General features: G+C 38.2%; 1 protein-coding gene across 3 annotated transcripts in view; it reads right to left on the reverse strand.

Moving 5' to 3' along the window:
• The window catches only part of NISCH (nischarin), a 47,712-nt gene that overhangs the window by 16,005 nt on the left and 13,535 nt on the right, over positions 1-18,172 (reverse strand). For 2 of the 3 annotated variants that reach the window (XM_058167182.1, XM_058167180.1), the window contains 8 exons: positions 16,279-16,327; positions 15,389-15,552; positions 13,848-13,943; positions 6,238-6,333; positions 5,665-5,814; positions 5,256-5,324; positions 2,490-2,675; positions 1,835-1,963 (listed from right to left, as the gene is read on the reverse strand). In XM_058167182.1, the coding sequence (XP_058023165.1) occupies positions 1,835-1,963; positions 2,490-2,675; positions 5,256-5,324; positions 5,665-5,814; positions 6,238-6,333; positions 13,848-13,943; positions 15,389-15,552; positions 16,279-16,327 (939 nt within the window). The remainder of the gene's footprint in view (positions 1-1,834; positions 1,964-2,489; positions 2,676-5,255; positions 5,325-5,664; positions 5,815-6,237; positions 6,334-13,847; positions 13,944-15,388; positions 15,553-16,278; positions 16,328-18,172) is intronic. The other variant, XM_058167181.1, reaches the window with a different exon arrangement.

Here is an 18,172-nt window from a genome sequence, read left to right on the forward strand (position 1 = left end):
AACCCAAACTGTTTTTGTCACAACCCAGGCTTAACAGATTAAAAGATCTTCATAAATAACATAAATTTCAAATTTTAGGCGTGAATGAAATTGAGTAAGTGGTTTAAGCTTTAAAGTAACTTTATTTAATATACTTAAAATTAATTTAATTTTAATTTAATTACCAAGGCCATCAGTATCTTTGATCCAAATCTAAAATATAACAAATGTTTTAATTGAATATATATTGTCATTTATCATTTTTTGGTAGGCTATATTCCTTTTGGAGCTTATAAAATGTCTTGAAGATACATTTAACAATAAATTGGCCTGGTATTATCCCCATTCTCAGCCCGTATTTCATTAAAATAAAATATTTACCTAACTTTTTAAAATAAGAATTATTCAAGTGTGTTCATTTTTCATGCGAGAAAAACTCAAGCTTGAATTTCTTATTTAAGAATATCCAAACTTAACTACATTTTCTTATTCATAGTGTGATTCCTAAAACAATAAAAACCAAATGCAGGTAATCCTCAATTTACGCCCACAATTGAGCCCAAAATTAATGTTGCTAAAAGAGACATTTGTAAAGTGACTTTTGCCCCATTTTTTGCCATAGTTGTTAAATGAATCTGGTTTCTCCACTGATTTTGCTTATCAGGTCACAAAAGGTGATCATGTGACCCCGGGATACTGCAACCATCATTAACATATTCCAGTTGCCAAGCATCTTATTTTTCATCATGAGACCATGAAGATGTTGCAATGTTTGTAAGTGTGAAAAAAGGTCATAAGAAATTGTTTTCAGTGCCATTCTATCTTTGATCGGTCACTAAATGAACTGTTGTAAGTCAAGGACTACCTGTACTTGCTAAAATGTTATGATTGCAAACAGCTTTTTCATAGTGGTATATTTTTAATCTCATTTCATTCCAACAGAGAAAAGAAATATGCACAGATAATACACTGAATGTCTACAAAAATTAGCCTTCAGTTAAAATGCAAATGGGAATTACAGTTTAGAAAGTAGACTTGGAATATGATCAGGGCACAGAAATGTAATCATTAAATTATCAATTTGTCTAAAGCATCTAAGTGGAATTAGCATAGGCATCTTTCCTAAAGTATATACCAATCATGAAGAATATTGATTTTGACAATTCATTCTTCATTGATGATGCAACAGGGAACTTGCCAAGTATGTCCTTTTACATTTAATTGGACTAGAAATCTCTGGCTTATTTTATCAGATAAAATAGAGACATTTGAACTATAAAAGTATCTGGGATTCAACACAATTTGTCATTTTATGCAGATGATACTTTAGGATCCATTAGGAATTACAAAAGCTTTTTACTTAAGTTCATAATCTGCGCAACAACATAGCAGGTAATTTGGGTAGATCTAATATATTGCCTATTGATTAGGTTTCTGTGATTTTTGAAAATAGAAATATGGGAAAGGGATTTATTGTCTGGATCATTTTAAATATATGGGAATAATAATTTAAAATAAAATATGGTTAGTAGATACAAATATTGTTTAGCATAGATGAACAGCTGTATTGTTTATTAGATGGCTAAAAATATGCACTGGTGTAATGGATGTCTAAATTCAGCTGTGACTACATAATCTAGTTTAAACTGTCAAAGCATCAGTTTGCATATATAAGCTTCATTACACAAATTCAGAAGAAAAGTATGTGTGCTGCCACAAACCTAAGACGTTTCTCAACACTGTAAACCCTCCCATTTTATAAATTACATTGCTGCTCCTAGGCAATGCTGTTTACACGCCCATACATCATATTCAAGTCAAAAGTTAGAAGATGAAAAAGCCTTTGAAGATTTACCTCTGAAGCTCTGTCACCAAACTGAGCTAGAACTTTGGTCCTATAATCAGGAATAATACTCAAGGGATTGTTGGATAACACAAGCTTTTCCAAGCATGGAAGGCCTCCTATATTCCTTATTTCATCAATCTGAAAAAATAGAGGCATCTATTTCAAGCATCCATAAACATGATCAAACATTTTGATATTACAACTGAAATCTATATTATTTAATCTGATTTCTTTCTGTCATATTTATTTCATATTTTTCTTTTCTTAATGTGATGGCTCTAAGAAGTAGGCATTAAACCCTCTCTTCTGAAGTTAATAAATGATTGAAAGGGAGACCAAAACACTGTTGAGATTTTAAGCAAAGATTTAATGAAAAAAATTATTTCTGCTACATAAAAAGTTAAAGCATTTCCTTTTTAAAAAGAGAAGTCAAAATGGTCTTCTAAAATATCAGAAACCAGATAAAATGATGCAATAGAAGTCAATTCTAACATGTACATTTCAAACAGACTTCTAAGAATATTAATTGAAAGTGTACTTAACTAAGAATATTACCGTAGCTGAAGTGTAATTATTCCCTTAGCAGATTGAAGCTTGGAATCCTAGACACACTGAGTATAGCATGACTAGTTCTGAGTTAACAAATACATGATTCCCACAGTACCTGGTCCACTTTATTGTTACTAAGATCCAGGTTAACTAAAGAATAGAGTTTGTTGAGTCCAGAAAGTCTTTCCAGATGATTCCCTGCTAAATTCAGTGTTTTGATATTTCCAATTTTTGTATGAATTCCTTCTAACGTTGAAAGTCTATTGTAGGAGAGGTCCAGGTGAATAAGATTGTAGAGATGCTACAAGTGAATACATAAACAGGTTATGCTATATATTACACAGACTTTGAAGCATTAATTCAACAACAGTTGCACCTATTCAGAAGAAATGGATAAACTCAGCTAATCACTTAAAGATGTGGTATGCAAAATGCATCAGAGGTTCATGTAATTCTGTCTTACAACATCTCCCTTCTAGATAGTTTCTGTGCTTTTCAGTTCCAGGTCATTGGTTTATTACTGAAAATGTATATTGTGAACTTTCACAATTGCAGACACCTGGGACTATGAAGTTTAAAGGATACTTATTTTCCCATCAATTAGAGAATAACCTGAAGAACTCCCCATTTTTATGTTTAAACAAACATTTTACCAAAAAGAACCCTATCTTTTGAGATATGCTGGGCTGCTGACACTAGACTGTATGTTCAATTTTCTTTTAGCTTCCCACTATGACCTAAAGTGACTTAAATGTTAGCGATTTATTTATATAACAAAACACGAATATAGTATTTACATAAGACTTGTTTGTTTAGAATGGGTTTTCCATTTTCATCTTACCACATCTAATAAAAATATTTAAACTCAACAAATCACTTATTAATATCTGCTCCACATATTTTACTAACTAGCTAAGGCTTTGCAAGATTGGGTTTTTTACATAGTAGTTAAGCCTTGAGCATTTCTAATATAAAAGATGTCATCCTACTACTGTAGATCAGTGTTCTCAACCTTGGCAACTTTAAAATGTGTGGGATTTCAACTCCCAACAATCTTAAAGTCACCAAGTTTATACTAGATCCTTAAGTTGAACTCAAATGAAATTTTGGTCCTGAATTCCATAAATTACTTTTAGGTTGAGAGTGATACACTGTAAACCTGTATGCTTCAGATGACCTACCAGCATCCCCAGATCATCCTGACATAATTTGGCAGGTGTCATAATTGTAAACTATTTTAGGAGAGTTGTGAAAGCAAATTCAGGGTGGGGAAAAGGCTTCTCACTTTTTTTCTACCCAAAATCAAACTAAAAATACCACTAACTTTAGTTAACATAAAAGCATCATACGATATTCCCGTTATCCAAATTGTGGCCTCAACCTCTCCTAAACACTGATTTCCCTAGTTTAGGTCATATCCAATTTGGTCTTCCCCGGCAGACCAATTATCATTGGAAAATGTAATTCTGGTTCTAGTTCCAAAGTGTCTTTTTTATATGCTTTAAGGGTATAAAAATATTCCAGAACAGATTAATGGAACAGAGAGAATAAAAATACAAGAATGGAGGGGGGAAAATGGCTGGAATCATTACATGTCTTATATAAACAATACATATTTCTACAAAAACTAACTATCAAATAGAAATTCCAAGGAATGTTGATTGTAACATTTTTAATATAGTTTTATATATTTCTTTTATGTTTCTTTTATATAGTTCCCTGAACTATGCACATTATAGTCAAAAATTCTGCTGAATCATCAGCAATACTTCTCATTTTCTCAAAAATGATGCTGAGGACTTCCCATGCTGAACTAAGACATGGATTAGGCTGAAAATCTCCACGAGCTAACAGATATCAGACAGGCTGTACTATATAGTCAAATAAATTTTTCAGTTATTGTTGGTGGCAATATGCTGACATTGCAAACTGCACAGAGAGTACATAAGTCTAAGTGCTATTGCTATCTGAGGTATAGTAGTTAGTGATACCTTGGTACTCAACTGCTTTGAAACTCATCAAATTTGGTACTCAATGAATTTTGCATTTTGTCCAGGTACTCATCGTTTGTTTGTTACCCAACGCACAAGCTAGAACTTGTCAATGCCTTGTGACTAATTATACTATTCTTTATGAGAATAAATCATTTGGTGCTCATTGTTTTTGGTACTCATCACTCCTCCCAGAACCAATTAATGATGAGTACCAAGGTACCACTGTATTACTAAAGCAGAGGACAGGCAATCTGGCTCAAATTACCCTCCAATATTGCTTAATGGATTGCATGCAATAAAAATAGTAGTCTCCAAGAGCTGAAATGGAAAAAATTAAGATAATGCAAGCCATTGGCAAAGATATACATTATACTTCAAAGGTATATACTATATACAAGTACCAGTATACAAAATGAAAAGGTATATACTGTATTATACTATGCTATAATCAATTAATTAGGTTTTTTTTATTTGCATTTATATCCCATCCTTCTCCAAAGACTCAGGGCGGCTTACACTATGTCAAGCAATAGTCTTCATCTATTTGTATATTATATACAAAGTCAACTTATTGCCCCCAACAATCTGGGTCCTCATTTTACCTACCTTATAAAGGATGGAAGGCTGAGTCAACCTTGGGCCTGGTGGGACTTGAACCTGCAGTAATTGCAAGCAGCTGCTGTTAAGAACAGACTGCATTAGTCTGTTGAGCCACTAGAGGCCCAGTATTAGTTTAACTAATACTAATGACAACAACCTGGAAATCCTAGCAAATAGTCATTGTTATGAGAAATAAAAGCAAGGAGCATCCAGCTAGACTCAGAATAGAATTTTAAAAAAAAACCACATACAAACACAACATCATTAAGACACATTTTTAAGCAAACCTGTAAATTCTCCACTAGTGGTACATCGTTGTGGCTTAAATCCAGAAATTCAATCTTCGGCATTAATTTCTAAAATAAAGTAATAGTAAGGCTTCAGTCCAATTAGAAGGTATCAGTCATGATCCAAAACAATTAATCCCTGATAATGTCAAACCTTAAGTATTTTAGAACTATTTTTTTCAAGCAATAGCCCAAAAGCTACAAGCAGAAGAAATTTCAAGAGATTTTGTACAAGAGCAGACTTGTTACAGTTAAAAACGGTCACCATTCTGTAATATTCAATGTAATTATCAAATCTTCTGCAAGCCACAGCAAATATTAAAAGTACTGATTATATCACTATGAGCGGAAGAGATATCTTCTGTGCCCCTTTTGAAACTGTTCCAAAGTATTTGTTATGAACTCTTACCACTGAATTGTCAATTTGAGCTATGCTATTATGACTCATATCTAAAGTTGTTAATGTTCTCCAAGTTGGAATAACTGCTGTCACAGGATTTGAAGATGCACCTTCTGGCTCCCACTGATCAAATTCATAGGCCTCAGGTACTAGGACCTCCTGTTCAAACCACATTAAAAATGAATGTTTAATACAAGGGAAAGTGAATAGAGATTTCTGATTAGTAAGTCATTATTTGATAAAAACTGTTAGTTTCTAAACAAGTTTAAAACACGGATAATCCTTTGCACACAAACTCTTATTAAACTAAATTATTTTAGGCACGTGTATCTGTGTGTGTATGTGTATTCTCAGAATTTAGCGTTAAATATTCTAAATAAGACATACCCATAAAATAAATTTACTAAATATTTTAAAGATTAATATCAATAGATAAAGAATATTATTGAAATGTATAAAGTAAAACATCAATTATACAAAAACTGAGCTGAACAAAGAATATGGTTTATGATTTAAATACTACTTTTAACAAATTATAATCATAATACAGCATATTACAAATGGGACACATTTGACTCTTACCATCATGGATGTTGCTGAGAATTGTACACTTAGTGTTGCTAGAGTGTGCTTTGAAGATGTCAGCCCATTAATAAGTATTGCACCACAGTGATTTATCTATTTTGAAAAAGCATAGTAAGGAAAATGAAACAGCAATATAAGAAAACATGAAACTGTTTCATATTAAATTTTACTTATTGTACTCCAATCTCCCAATTTTTATTAAAAATAATAATAAAGTTTTTGCAACATTTTATTTAAAAGTCTCCTTCAGGGAAATACTGTAAACGCAATAAAAGTCAAGAAAGCCAATTATAGTTCCCAACATAGATTCAAATAAAAGAAAATCAAATATTACTACTACTGAAATCAGCTTCTGGAGGAGTGATACATACAGCAATCTGAATGCAGCTATGCACAACCACAAACAGAAGAACTCTTTCTCCTTACAAAAACATAAAACAACCTTTATGAAAACATTTTAGTGCTTGAGGGGGGATCCTCAAAGAATTGCTTTATGCAGGGATTCAAGAATAAAGAAAAACAGGCAAAACGGCCTCCACAGACTCTCTGCTATAAACATACTCGGAGTTAGCATGCGTTATGCTATGCTGCCTTAAAAACCATGCAATGGGTTCTAAAGTACAATCATGGAATATGCACACAATACTCCACATTTGACATCCCTGAAAGATTGATATGAATCCCTGAAAATTGATATGAGAAATGCCAAAGGGTCTAAGAAGCAGTTCTCATTCACAATAGCAAAACTATGACAAGATTAAACAGTTCTTTTTAAAATTAATTTATACATTATCTTTCCATTCAAAATGAACTCTCTAAAAAAATTTAGAGTTTAAGTCAATATAAAAATGCAAAAAGTAAAAAAAATAAATCCCAAGTAACTGAAAACGTAATAGTCAAACTATTGGGGTTCAAAGGCCTGATCAGAGAAGTATGTTTTTACAAAGACAATGGGTGCCAAATGCTAAATAAGCCGTGCAGAGGGATGATACATGCTTAGGCTCTCCCTCATGCTGAATATATATGCCTCTGAAAGCAGGGCCTCCTCTACAGATTTTAATGACCAGTTTTATCAAGAGAAAAGCAGTCCTGCACAAGGCCAGTTTGCTTTAGTGGCAACGTTGTGGAAATGCCTTCTATGCAGGGATGAACATGCTCAGATAACAGGGAACGGAGCTTGGAATTGTACTGGCCTTTGAAAGGGCAGAAACCTGAATGCTTGTAGCATCAGATTTCACAATGTTCGCCTCCAAATGGTTGCATAACTCTATGAAGCTGTTTAGGACTTTAAATGTTTAACACCAGCTCTTTAAATTCTGGTAAGAAAACATCTAACTGCCAATTCACATTCTAGTATTATTCGGCAATTAAGCTGTTGCATTTTGTCCCAACTGGAAGGAATGTTGTGCTTACCTGAACGTTCGTTGTATATGTGCTGCAGGAGAGTCCAAGCAATGGGTTAACTTCATCTGATTGACCAGAGACTGAGTTGGAATTTGTTTAGCTACACCTCTTCCAGTCAGCTGAGCCTCAGTTTTTCAACGATGACTTGGATCTGGAGATGACGTAGCCAGTATGGAGAAATAAGTATCCCTGGATCCTGATGGAATCAGGGTGGGGTTGGACTCTCCCACAGCACACATGGAACAAACATTTACTGTAGGTAAGCACAATGTTCCTTCTCCTGTGTGCTGCTTGGAGAGTCCAAGCAATGGGATATACTTAAGCTAAGTATCCCTAGGGTGGGAAACAGAATGGTCCAGGGTCCCCGCGGCTGGAAGGACTTGCTGTAGGTCTCTTCTCCTAAATGCCACCTCAGCCAATGCAAACTTGTTTAATTTGTAGTTCCTGATAAATGGGATAGGGGAGGCCGAAGTGGCCAGCCTGCCAATCTCCTGGATAGACGCTTGCATAGCCCAAGTGGCCATGGTAGCTGCACTTCTGGTTCAGTGTGCTGTGATATGACCTGGGACATGTCTGGCCTGATGCTCATAGGCCAATGTGATGCACGCTTTCAGCCAACATCTGATGGTGGATGGGGTTACCTTCTTTCCCATGGACCGTGGTTGAAATGAAACAAACAATGATTCAGTTCACCTGAACGATGCTGTCCTGCTGATGTATTTGCGAAGGGTTCTGCGAACATCCAAGGTATGCCAGCGTTGTTCTCTAGGATGTCTAGGGTTAGGACAGAAATCAGGTAAGATGACCTCTTGGACCCTATGAAACCAAGAGTTGATTTTGGGAATGAACGTTGGGTCCATCCTGAGAATGACTCTGTCTGGATGAAAATGCACAATTCCTTTCAAACAGAAAGTGCCGCCAGCTCAAAAATTCACCTGGCAGAAGTAATTGCAATAAGAAAGGCATGAAGGTTATTAGTTTAAGACTGATGGAGCCTAATGGCTCAAACGGAGGAGACATGAGCGCCTGCAAAACCAGGCTTGTGGTTTCGTTGCAATGCAGGATAGTTGCCAAGGCAGCCATCAGTCTGTGAAATGTGTTAGTGGACAGTCCTTTCTCGAGTCTCTCCTGGAGGAAGTCCAAAACGTTTGGGACAGATGCCAATGTGGGTATGAACTGTGTCTTGGTGCACCAGCGACAAAAGGATAACCAGGTGGCATTGTATGTCCTGTTCGTTGACGGGCATCCAGAAACTTGAATGGTAGATATGACTTTCTCTGAGAAATGGTCCCTCGTCAGGATCTCCCTTTCAAATGCCAGAAAGCCAACTGGAGACACAGGCTCCCAATGTAGTACAGCCCCCTGGCTGAGGGAGATCCTGTCTGGGGTATCCTCCAGGGGTGAGAGATGGAGAGATTCACTAGATCTGCAAGCCACACTCATCTGGACCACTGTGGCGCCACGAGGAGGACCTCCGCTTCCTCTTCAAGCTCTTCCTGATGACCTATAGTATGAGAGGAGTCAGAGGAAAGGCATATAACAGGCCTGGGGGCCATGGGTAATGGACGGCATTGGTCCCTTTGGCCCCTGCGTCCGGAATCTGGACAAGAACCTTGGAAGATGTGACTTCATTGGGCTGGCAAAGAGGTCTACACAAGGATGGCTGAATTTGGCTGACATTTGGAGAAATAGGTCTGGATGCAGGCGCCATTCAGATTGATCGATGGTTGTCCTGCTCAACCAGTCCGCCTGAGTGTTGGAGACCCCAGAGATGTGCCTACTTGTAGGGAGAGCAGATGTGTCTCTGCCCACATACCTAATTCCATTGCTTCGCGCATCAGGATCCTAGACCGTGTGCCACCCTGTCTGTTCACGTGCGCTTTGGATGTTACATTGTCTGCCAACAACAACACGTGATGTTTCGACAACAACTTTTGAAAATGACGTAACACCAGATGCGCTGCTCTTAGTTCCAACCAATTGATGTCATTGTGAAGGTCCTCTAGTCACCACCGAGTTTGGGTCACCTGGGATTGCAGGTGGGTGCCCCAGCCAAAAAGGCTGGTGTCTATAGTTAGAACTAGACATGTGGGCTCCTTGAACAGACAGCCCTTCTCCAGTGCTGCTGACCTCCACCACTCCAATTCACTGAAAACCCATGGTTTTGCAGCGTTTGAATTGTAAACTAAAGATCCTGTCAGGCTTGGAGTGGGGTCGACGACTGAACCAATATGTCATCTAGGTAACATTGACTTCTGATGGGTCTCGGCTGAAGGTGAGCTGCCACCACCTCCAGCAATTTGGTGAATATCCTGGGGACTGAAGAGAGCCCGAAGGGAAGGGCTTTGTATTGGAAATGGAGGCCTGCATAGCAGAACCTGAGAAACCTCCTGTGAGATGGTCTGATGAGAACATGGAGGTAACCCTCCCTGAGATCTATGGATGTTAATAGATCTCCCTGCCTGATAAAGCCCAGGATGGAATTCAATGATTGTATTTTGAAGCGTTTATACTTTATATGTACATTTAGCTTCTTTAAATTTAAAATGGTCCTGCTTCCCCCTGATTTCTTTTGGACCAAAAAGAGGATCGAATAGAAACCGAGATCCTGTTCCTGTTTTGGTACAGGTTCTATGGCCTGAATGGCCAGCAGGTACTGGATCTCTGCCTCCATTTAGAGACCTCTTGGTGTCCTCCCTGGGCACTGAGCATCTGATGAATCTTTTTAGGGGATTGGAGCAGAACTCTAGAGTGAGCCCGAGCCTCACTGTTTGTAATGCCCAAGCATCAATAGTCATTGCCTGCCATTGGCTGGCAAACATCTTTAGACAGCCGCCAATGGAAGGATTGGAGAGAAAGTTACTTAGTCCGACGGTAGGGTCAGTTATCGGCTCCCCTGAAGGGATGCCTGTTCTGCAGTTGCCTGGTCCTATCCCGAAAGGACCTGTCCTGTGAACAATCTGTGCCCTGGAAATAAGACTCTGATAGGTCAGGGCATTAAACTCCGTCTTGGGCCCCCGAAAGGACTGCCTGCGATAGAAGGGGTTAGTCCTTCTTTCCGCTTGTCTGTATGCTTGAGGAAGGGCCTTCCTCTTGTCTTTGCCTTCCACTAGAATTGGGTCTAGCACCTCTCCAAAGAGATTGCTGCCTTTAAATGGGGCAGACACTAGCCTCCATTTAGATTTCATGTCAGCCTGCCAATGGCGAAGCCATAACAGGTGCCTGGAAGTGACATTGGACGCCAGTGCCCTCGAGGCAAATTTAGCTGTGTTGAGGGTTCCGTCTGCCAAGTATTCGGCAGCTGCCATCAGTTTATTAATATTCTGATGCAGCTTGGTGTCCTTGGGAAATGTAATGTTCTATTGTGATGCCACCATGGCTGATCAAATTGCCCAGGCAGTAGCCTGATGTTTATTGCAAGCAGAGAGCTCCACCTTCCTGTCCTTGGTTCTTTAAATGCTCAGCAGTGACAGAAGTAGGATGTTAGCGGTTGCCAGATTGGCCAGAGAAGCATCCAGAGGGTAATTTTAGGAGCTCCTCAAGATCCTGCTCTACTGTATACATCCATCTATCCATCCCTCTGGGGGCAGAAACTGACCCAGGTTGATTCCACTGTCTTTGGATGACATCAACAAAGAGCTTTGGAGAAGGGATAACCTCTTGCATTGTAACAGGTTCAGTGAACAAAAGAACACTGGGATTCTGGTGTTCTGTGGTACTGTCAGAAATCCCAATGGCCACCACCATGTTGGTGGTTGCTTTGGCCTTGAATAGCAAGGTCTGAAACAAATTGGGTCAGAAAAGTCCAGTAAATACTGGTTCGTCTGGGGTGATACCTTCATCCTCAGAAAATTCATGGTCCCCTAGATCCTCATCACCCATAAGCGATATATTGCTGCGATAGGACAGAAGAGGTGAGTGAGGTTCATGGGAATAGTCCCTCTGGCCGCCCCTGATGGGGGAAAGCATCGGGGCTGGAAGGTAATGGACCCGAAATCCCTCTTTGAAGTAGGGCTGCATCAATGCTCTTAGAAATGGTTTGCGCAATGATATTGCAAAGCTCATGAGACAAGGCAGGCTCTTGATTGTCCTCCGGATGGAGCCCCGCCACAGTAGGAGTGAATGTAGCAGATGGAGCAAGTCCGTGATTTAACGTGGTTGCCTGCTCTGAAGAAATCAAGCCAGAGAGGAGAACAAAATCTCCTGCATAGACTGTTGTAAGGAATTCTTGCCTCATAGTATTGAGATCAGGGGACCAGGATCCTCTAGCAATGGCTGAGAGGATAGTGCCTTCTCCACAGGAGTGGCCGCCTCTTTTTGCTTAGCCTGAGTTCTTGAGCCTCTAGCTGCCTCTGCCTGTCTTTGGGCTTTGGCAAAGTGCTTTTCCAAAGCCTTCTGCCTTCTCTTGGCATATTTTTCAGATGCTGATGAAGTAGATTGGGAAGTAGTAGCCTTAGATCTAGTGGATGGACCTTAGGTGGTAATTTTGCCTTGTTTGGATCAGAAGCCTCTGATCTGCAAATTTTGGGGGAGGAGGCATCAGTGTCACTGGAATGCAAGGAGCTGTGGTCTGCCATTTTGAATGTGAATAAAACAGCTCTAGCAATGTCACTGCTGTTTTAAGAATGGACAGGGGCAAATCCCAATTCTGGGAAGAGTTGCTGACAACTGGATTCCAGCCCACCGATGGTAAAATGTGGAGATTAAATCAGAGACTGAAGTCTTTCACTACAAGGCCCAGCTGGAGCTTTGTGCCAAACTGACAACACAGTTTGAATGCGCAATAAGATATCTGCGTTGGAGAGAGGCAGAAATGGTGCGAGACCGACAACACAGTCTCAAAGGCCTCCTCGATCCCTGAAAGTAGTGCGAAACCGACCATAGTTTACTCTGCACTTAAGCCGACCGCTGACTCACGTGCGACCAGCCTCGGTCTTGCTGAGGTTGCTCTGGTGAAGGAATAATTCTCTGATGTTCCTGCCGATCTCCCAGGTGCAGCGGCGCGATGTTCTCTGCTGCTTGGCCGGCTCAGCACTAGCAATAAGCCGTGGCCGGCGCTGGCCAATAAACCACCCGCGTGGCAGCGTGATCGGCTCTGATGATAAGGAAATGCTCCGAACTGAATAAAGCTTTTTTTTCTCTCCTGTTTTTTTCCTTAGAATTCACTTGCAAAGTCCAAGCAATGGGAAAACTAAGAAACAAGTTTCTCTAGGCCAACTGAGTTGAAAAACTGAAGCTCAGCTGACAGGAAGAGGCGTGACCAAACAAATTCCACTCAGTCTTTGGCCAATCAAATAAAGTTAACCCATTGCTTGGATTCTCCAAGCAGCACACAGGAGAATTTCTGGATTCTTCTCAAACATAGCCATACTAGTGTATTGCAATTTTCAAAACATAAAATGAAATGTGAACTGCTATTGTCAAACCTGACAGTTGCAGTTACCAGTAATGGGCCAAATGTCTTCCCTGCCACAACTATTAGCTAAAGATCAGGGTATGTTCCAAGAGTATATACCTTCTCTTTCAAGGAAAGTACAACTCCATCCAGAATAGGCTAAATTTCAATCCCTGTGGCTAATCTCCTACTGATGAAGAACATGCACATCTGCCTAGATTTAATTTCAATTTCTTCCTCATTACTCTGCTTGTCATTCAATTTAGACTGCCTACTGGTATTCAGGAGCAAAGAGCAGCAGAGCTGGCTGTCATCTATTGATAATCTACTTCAAAAACAGAAGTGGTTTCCTCAGCTGTTTCATGTAATTATTTACTATCCCATAGGCAAGGCAGAATATTGACCGACATTAAATGTCAGTGGCCTTTTAAGCTTTCAAGAACTGGCTTATTTCCCTGGGCCTTCGGGCTGTGAACTATTGAATCCCCAGTTGCATGATGGTGTCATTTCTATTTGGATAGCCATTTTATTATTGCTTATTGATTTACGTACCTCAGTTTTGTATTCTTTTTGTCAAGTTCCGTTAAATTTTGTATAATTTGCTTATAGTCACTTTGGTTGATTTGGGAAGCCCTAAGATTTCCTTTAAACAAATGTCCCTCAGCATCACTTTCTGGATAGAAGCATCAGTACTACTATAAGACTCAAGGTGCCAATCAATCTAGAGGAATGCCAAACCTTTAAGAGTATACATGAGAGCAAGTTCTAGTAAGTACTCCACAAGCAAAGCTCTTTTTTCAGAATTTACCTGAATCTGATGAAGAGATTTAAATATTGATAGGTCAAAAGGCAAAAGATGTTCCTGAATATTACTGGTTCCAACAGGTCCACCTGTGCCAGTTATCTGGGGGAAAATACATATGTACACATATATATGTATTAATATGATTTACAGAATAATAAACAGAATGCACAGACATGTTTTTGTGTAGGAGTTTTATAAATATATACTGCAAAATTTTAATATTTATGTAATTAAATTTAGTGAAATATTGAGCATGCCACATTGCTGTCAAGACACTGCACACATTAGGAGGTAAGTTCACCCTCTTGTTCTTTCTTACAAAGTAATAACAAAATATAAAGATTTAAACTTCTTTTTGGGGATCTGATTTTGATATACTTTCTATTGTATTAATCTATTTTTTTTTTCATTTCATTAAAAATCTTTTAAATCTTTAAAAATGTTCTGAAAATGCTGAGGCTTATAACTAACAAAAATAGTATCAATTAAGAAGTCTTTATTGAACAATTTATCACTATGGCAATTAAACAAAGATTCAAATACTATGAACACTCTGAAGGACAACTTCACATCAAATTACCTCTGGGATAGTGAGAGATTTCAAGCATACACCCATTTGTTTGCTTAAGTATTAACACTTAAATGGGGATTATCTGAATTAATTTTTAATTTCAGTGAAGCACTAAGTAAATTTATAAACATAAATTCAAAGTGCATACTACAGTACTATTGTATTTCTTATCATTCAAATATAAGAGCAAAAACATTATGGGCTTATTCAAAGAAAATAAGTATAACTTTGGAAAAACAGGATATGAAAAAATACTATAGTGAGATAGAATTCTATAAGCAGAAATGATACTTATTCAGATGCCAGTAGAACTGAAGCAAAAAAAGGAACTTAGGGAAATAATTAGCTAGAACAATATATAAAGAAGATCTTACTAAAAACGTATTGAAGTATTTCAGTTTTATTGTTCTAATTTAAACAACACACTTATAAAGCTCAATGTATTTTTCCAAGAGTCTACGTTAGAGGCAATTATCTCTGTCTTCATGGGTTATCTCCATCTTTATACGGTGGTCCAGACAAATACCTGGACCATCATATATTTCTTTGGCATTCTTATTCTTTCTTCAAACTATTGGGAGCATGTGACTTTTAACTTACAATAAGATATATACGACCCTGTTTCCCCCAAAATAAGACATCCCCTGATAATAAGCCCAATCGGGCTTTTGAGCGCATGGCAATAAGGCCAAGCACTTATTTCAGGGTTCAAAAAAATATAAGACAGGGTCTTATTTTTGGGAAAACATGGTAGTCTTTAAAATAAGAAAGATCTGAATTGCTAATTTAAATATGCAGGTCATGGAAAGTATTTATTTTTGTTTGAAACCCACCATCTGAACAGAAGACCTCAACAGTGCTACCGTATTTTCTTCCAATTTCTTCTACCAAGGCAGAAAACACTTCCTATAAAGCATAGTCTCTATAGACAACCCAAATGAACAACCAAAATATTTAAATTAGAATCCGTTACCTTTAAATATTTGAGTCTGCATGTGAAATCCAGAATGTGACCAAGATCAGTTCTGGCATCACCATTTGCACATGTTGGTTTCCCCTGACGCAGCTGTTGAGTAACAGCATAAAGCTGCAAAGGTTTAATATTAAAGACTTCACCAGCCATAAGTAATTGCTCTCCTAGAAAACAAGATGTAAATATTTATGAATAATACCTAGAGAACAATATTGTAAAAAAGAAATGATATGATAGTGGCAAAAATCTGAAATAAGGATACATAGTCTTTTCTGTTTCAAAGGACATTTTATTTTGTGCGGTATCCAGAAAGTACAGGTACACAAGTACACTCAATCCACAAGCATTCATTCTATGACCGTTTAAAGTTACAATGGCACTGAACAAATAATGGTTATGATTGGTTCTTGGAGACCTAGCTGTCCTAGCATCTCACAGTCATATGATCTGATCTGGTTGCTCAGCAACTAGTTTGCTTTTAACAACCTTTTGCGGTGACCCACAATCAAATGATCAACATTTGCAATCTTCTGTTGGCTTTCCCAAAAAGTCAACGTAAGTCTTAAGTCTTCCTCGCCCATGCACCTCTGCATTTGTCCTGCACTGTCCATTCTCATACCCCCTTTCCCTCAGGCAGTCTCTCACACACACCCATGTCTTTCAGGGCAGAGGTGACTGCAAAAAGCTAGGTCGTGGTAATAGATCCTGTATGCATTTTACAATCTATCCAAAGGTAAACATCACATAGTTTGGTGGGATTCATTATCCTCTTTTCTTTCTGTATACTGTAGTAAACAAGATTTTTAAACAAAATATAGATGTAATGTGTATGATTCTATTTCAGGGATAACATACTATAAATAAATGTTAAGAATTCTGATGTTTCATACCTTTATGAAAAAGTTCTTCAGCCAACGCAGCTGTGATTCCAATGATTTCCTGAAAAAAATAAGAAATAAAAAGATAAAATCAAAATATTATTTAAATCTATTAGTTCATAAAACATTTGTGCACAGGATTTTATATCTTAAGCAATTATGCTTTACTTTTTTGAAAATTATGCAGGAAGCAGAATGCTTAGATGCTAATACTATGTTTAATTTCTATATGGAAATTAAACATAGTATTTTATATATATATATATATTATTTATTTATTTATATATATATATATATATATATATAGGTCTTTGGTTGTTCGGGTTTTCTCCCGTGTAAAATTGGAAGTGTCTTGGCGACGTTTCGACGAAGTCTCATTCGTCATCTTCAGGCTTCAGCTTCGTGCTTCTGGGAGCAATGTGTGATCGCAGCTGTTTCTTCCTTTTAACTGCTAGTGGGGGTTTGAACTGATTGGGTGGGAGCTTGGCTGTGCTCTGATTGGATGGGGTTTTTTCTGTGCTCTGATTGGCTGGGGGTGTGTCCTGTGTTGGTGGGGGCTTGGTTGTGCTCAGTCTAGTCTGTGCTGCAGGGGGATTTGAGCTGGTGAGCTGCATAGCTGTTGTTTGGCTTTGTGGTCGTGCTACATCTTCATAGTGGGTGTCAGTCTGCTGCATGAATGGATTGGAGGGGTTTGAAATGGCTAATGTTGCAGCTGCGGTCTGGCTTCTGGTCCTTGGTGAACAACACCTAAAACCCGAACTAGACACTCTCACTAACGTACTAACATCCAATGGATTCCAAACAAATAAGATTACCAAGCTAATCCAAAAAGAACCCCCTACTAAAATCCAAGACAGAGAACAAGAAAACGGCACAGCCCTCCTCCCATATATAAAAGGCACCACAGACAGAATCAGCAAGATCCTCCACAAACACAACATCAAGACAGCATTCTGCACAAACAGAAAAATATCCACCATCCTAAGAAACCCCAAAGACAAAATTGAGTTAGAAAATCAAGGAGTATATGAAATCCCATGCACCGCCTGCCCCACCACGTACATTGGACAAACCAACAGAAGAATAAGTGCACGATTGAAGAACACAAGAACTCATTCAAAAAGAGGAAAAAATGGACAAAATTACATGTTTATTTCTTCATGGAACATTTTCATCTGATTCACAATATTTTCAACTCAATGCAGTAAAATCATTAAACAACAAGGCAATTTAAATAAGAAAAGGTTTAGTCTTATAGCACTTTAAATGTACCCTTCCTTCATTTCTCTGTCTAAGTTCCATGATGGCCATATTTTATGCTCAATATACAGCATGGAAGTAGACTGAACAAATGAAGAAAGGAAGACAGTAATAGGGAGTGCTGGAATTGCCATTGCTAAGTATGAGGTCACATGACATCATGCCTTTGACCACATTGCTTGGTGATGGAAATTCCAACACCTATTGTGACCAAGGACTACGATACTTTGTTGCTTATTTATTTATTCTGGAAACTGCTGTTTACTAGTTAAACAAACAATGGCTTTGCTTAACAACCACTGTAAAAATGTCATAAAATCAGGTTGGTTATGTGATGACCCACTTAACAACCACTGTAAAATGTCATAAAATCAGGTTGGTTATGTGATGACCCACTTAACAACCACTGTAAAAATGTCATAAAATCAGGTTGGTTATGTGATGACCCACTTAACAACCGGCACGACTTATGGCCAAAATTCTGGGATCAGTTACAGTCATAATTTGAGGACCACCTGTACAAGAAACTATTGTTGTCAAAAAAAACCCCATCAAAAAGCACATTTATTATTTAATATATTACTATGCCGCCATCTTCCCTACAAGATGATTCTTGGCTGTTTTTATCATTTCAATTTTGACTATG

This window comes from Ahaetulla prasina, chromosome 2 (genome assembly GCF_028640845.1).
Source record: "Ahaetulla prasina isolate Xishuangbanna chromosome 2, ASM2864084v1, whole genome shotgun sequence".
Taxonomy (NCBI): domain Eukaryota; kingdom Metazoa; phylum Chordata; class Lepidosauria; order Squamata; family Colubridae; genus Ahaetulla; species Ahaetulla prasina.